This window comes from Cyphomyrmex costatus, unplaced genomic scaffold (genome assembly GCF_001594065.2).
Source record: "Cyphomyrmex costatus isolate MS0001 unplaced genomic scaffold, Ccosl1.0 scaffold278, whole genome shotgun sequence".
Taxonomy (NCBI): Eukaryota; Metazoa; Arthropoda; class Insecta; order Hymenoptera; family Formicidae; genus Cyphomyrmex; species Cyphomyrmex costatus.
The window spans coordinates 24,480-28,640 of record NW_017276888.1 but is presented as its reverse complement, the minus strand read 5'-3'; the positions used below and the strand labels follow the sequence as shown (position 1 = coordinate 28,640).

General features: G+C 28.7%; 1 protein-coding gene across 1 annotated transcript; it reads right to left on the bottom strand.

Annotated features, from left to right (window-relative positions):
* Positions 1-704: 704 nt before the first annotated feature.
* Positions 705-2,935, bottom strand: LOC108774925 (uncharacterized). Its single transcript, XM_018541168.1, has 6 exons — positions 2,848-2,935; positions 2,589-2,732; positions 2,266-2,334; positions 1,208-1,464; positions 926-1,085; positions 705-856 (listed from the first exon to the last, which is right to left on the bottom strand). Exons 1-6 carry the CDS (start codon positions 2,933-2,935, stop codon positions 729-731), a joined length of 846 nt encoding a protein of 281 aa, XP_018396670.1. The 3' UTR covers positions 705-728.
* Positions 2,936-4,161: the final 1,226 nt, after the last annotated feature.

Below are 4,161 nucleotides of genomic sequence, written 5' to 3'. Positions count from 1 at the left end.
ATAAATTATACTTCCGATAAAAAATAATAAAGTCAATAAAAAAATAACTTAAATTTTTACTTTTTAAATATCTTAAATTTGTACCTTTTATTTTACTACCTAAATTTAAAATAAAGATCCAATGTTATTTAATATTTGTTAAAATAAAAACCTTTAGTTTTCAAATTGTAATATCTTTAACATAAAAATATTAATAGTGAAATATATGAATAATGAAAAGGATAAATAATATTATAACAAACTACACTAGTCAACAATTTATTTTAATAAAAAGCTTTTGCGCAAAATATGGTATCACAATATATATAAATTTAATTATTTTATATCTATTATATGTATCACATTAATATCTTTTATAAAAATATGCACAAATAATATGTATTAATCTCTTATATGTATCACATCTTTCATAATATCTTTTATAAAAACATGCACAAGTAATGAATATGTGTTAATCTCTTATACTTATATGTATCACATCTTTCATATAATATCTTTTATAACAATGAAATTTAAGAACATAAATTGAAAATATATTATATGTATGATTATATCATCTTAACATTTTAAAAATAAAAGCTTACTTAAGAAGATGAATTGTACTTTTTCAAATCTTTCGATAAATAAAATAGGAACTTTGTAATTTTGGCATTCAATAAAACTATCTTATTATACCAATGTTAACTAAAAGAGATCAGCGCGCTTAAAGTAAAATCACTTTCGTGTCATTATTTCTGAAGAAATTGTTGTAATATATCCAGTAGTTTATCTTGCCGTGACATCGCTTCTTCATGCATTTTTTGTCTTGTAGCAGCATTTTCTTGAATCATTGTCTCCAACGTATTGTATTTCTTGCCTAAAAATATAATAAATATTGATTTTGATATGTTATTACATAAATGAATATCATATTTCTAATACTTACGTTTAGAGGGTAATTTTTTTTCACCAAAAGGTGAATTGGATCTTTTACTTGGAATGTCTTCTTTTTCGTCAGCAGAGGTCACAGTTGTACTCGAACTGCTACTTTCCAATGTAAGAAGTGACTCGGCCCATGGTTTTTTATTAAATATTTCATCCATCATCTGGAATTACAAAAATGTTAATTACATGATAAAAATAATTATATACAACAAATTATATACAAGAATGTAGTCACAACAGAAAACGAAATACATTTCTTATAAAACATATTCAATCTACTCACCTCAAAATATCGCCATGTTCGCCTACTATTACCACTTTTAGCATTGTGATCTTTTACATTTTTGTACGTGTTTTTTAATCCTGCCATTTTACTTTTACATTGTACGCCAGTTACATTATATCCATTTGCAATTAATTTGGAAGCAATCAATTCCCAAAATTTTTTGTGTGTTGTTTTACCACTTGTAAGATGATGTTCATTGTCTGTATACATTTGTAACAGTAAAAGTATTGCTTCATGTGGCCAACGAAAACTGTCTGTAAAACATTCATTTTATATTTTTAAATTAATTACTTGTTATATATTTTTATAAATAACAACTTAAAGACTAAAATACAAGGGGAAGTAGGAGTCAGCGTGGTACTTTGGGCGCAATTATAACAATGGAGATGTTTAAAAGTCCATTCTTAATGTGAAAGGGTATAATCTTTCTATAATTATATATACGCGTTTCGACTTACTTCAAGTAATTCTCAACGTAATTACAAAATCTTGTGCGAATGGTGCATCAACCATGATGCCAACCATCCATTGTACAAAAGAGGTTCCTTAGATTCATTCCAGTTTACTGGCCAGAAAGAACAAGTAACTCTTATATGAAGTAAAGCAAATTGATGCAACTCGCATATAAACATCCCGCAGTCAACCAATGTTTATATGCGAGTTGCATCAATTTGCTTTACTTCATATAAGAGTTACTTGTTCTTTCTGGCCAGTAAACTGAATTGAATCTAAGGAACCTCTTTTGTACGATAGATGGTTGGTATCATGATTGATGCACCATTCGCACAAGATTTTGTAATTACGTTGAGAATTACTTGAAGTAAGTCGAAACGCGTATATATAATTATAGAAAGATTATACCCTTTCACATTAAGAATGGACTTTTAAACATCTCCATTGTTATAATTGCGCGCAAAGTACCGCGCTGACTCCTACTTCCCCTTGTATTTTAGTCTTTAAGTTGTTAGATATCAAATCTGTTTATATTTTCATTATTGTTTTTATTATTTTTATAAATATATTTGCAAAAAATACATAACAAAAACTTGTCATACCTTTCTCTTGAAAACAATCATCTCCTTCGATTTGTGCTGTATCATTGTCTGCATCATGAGCTACGGAAGCTATAACATGAAAATTATGCATAAATATTAATCTTTTATTATATTAATATCTTTATATTATTTTATAATGATAATTTAATATTAATTACATGATATCTGTCATATATATTGATAAACTTTCTGAACTGATGCATACAGTACAATAAGTTGAACGTATATTTGTTTTATTTTAATTTATTGCATCGTTTACATCAGTTCAAAGAGTTTATCAATAAAGAACAGACCTATTAATTTATATTAATAATAATACTTACCATCAGTATCTGTAATAATTGTAGTAATAGCAGGATTCGTAACGACATTGGCACGACTTAATTCCTCATCAGGAATTAAGTTAGACACAATCTGAGATTGTTTATTTAAGTGTTTATTTAAAAGATAGGTTGCGAATACCAAATCTGTATGAAAAAAATTTTAATATAAGCATTGAGTTTGATTTTTTGACACATTTCTCCATATGCATAAAACTAAATACATAGGTTAAATAATAGGTTAGAAAAATATTTTTCTTACCTTCACTAGCTCTTTTTGCATCGGCTTTAGTCACTTCAATTATGTACGTATTTTCAGTATTGGGATCAAATAAAGTAATTTGCGGCATCTTGTTCTTTATTATTATGAAAGATACACAAACTTATAATTGTCGCAAGATCACAACTGATCGTCACTTTCCCGCGTTCGTAAATTTGAACCGTAAACGCTTCAGCTACACTACCTCTTCGGCAGCAGCAATGGAAGCGAGTTGGAAGCGAAAATGATGACGTATTCATGACGTCATACCTGCGGCTAGAATATTTTGAAGCGTCCGATTGACCGCATTTGAAACGCTTCGAAGCATTTGTAGTGAGACTTTGACCGCACCCTATGTCGAAGGAAGACTTACGTCAAAAGAAGAAGAAAATGCGGAACAACGGCCGAAGCTTGGAATTAATTGCGTGGCGTTCATGTTTGAGGAAATTCGATACGAACTCAATGGTTCTGAGATTGATTGTAATAGAAACGTTGGAATAACTACTCTTTTGAAGGGCTATTCAACGCATTCAGCTGACTTTACACATCAAATGGAGAATGCCGGATTTGTACATCCGGTGTTTGATTACGATGTTGTTAGTTTATAAAGATAGTACCAAATGGGTTTTACTTTTTAATTTAGTAGAATTTAAATAATAGTATGGTTTTTTACATGGGTTTTTAAAGATAGAATTTAAGTTGGTATAAACAACTCAAAACCGGAAGTTCAAACAAAAATTAGAATAAAGATAGTATTACATGTTTAACATATACTTCAAAATATTGGATCAAATATAGTGTTCTAGGTGAGAGATCAAACTATAACTGTTTTTTATATTTTAAAAACCCATAAGATATCAATATTAATTTTAAAATTCTTATACCAAACTATTTTAACGTAATACATTTTATTATTGAAAGATAATGAAATGGAAATGAATATATACAAGTACATGTTCGAGTTAGTATTACATACGTATAATCAAATACGATGTTAATAAACGTAATAAATTTTTTTGGTATAATGTTATTACGAAATTGATTATCAGAACAATCCTTTCTTTAGGAATAACACAATAGTTATATGGCATGATACGAACTAAAAATCAGAAAAGCAGTAATTCTCAGAATTTCTCAGACAGTAGATTATTAGGTTAGGTATTAGATCATTATGCCATTTAGTGTTATGAACTGCCTCACTTTAGTCACAGCATTTTAGGGGAAATGTAGGTGAGTGAATACACCTATTATTCTTACACCGTGGTCTCGCTGTTCCGTTCCGCTGTAGATTTCCGCTCAATGTGACTCCAGCCTAAC

Coding starts and splice junctions, on each gene's coding strand:
- LOC108774925 (XM_018541168.1), bottom strand. CDS start 2,935: ATGCCGCAAATTACTTTATTTGATCCCAATACTGAAAATACGTACATA. Junction 2,335..2,588: donor AATTATTACAGATACTGATG/GTAAGTATTATT, acceptor TTCATGTTATAG/CTTCCGTAGCTCATGATGCA. Junction 1,086..1,207: donor GAACATGGCGATATTTTGAG/GTGAGTAGATTG, acceptor TTGTAATTCCAG/ATGATGGATGAAATATTTAA.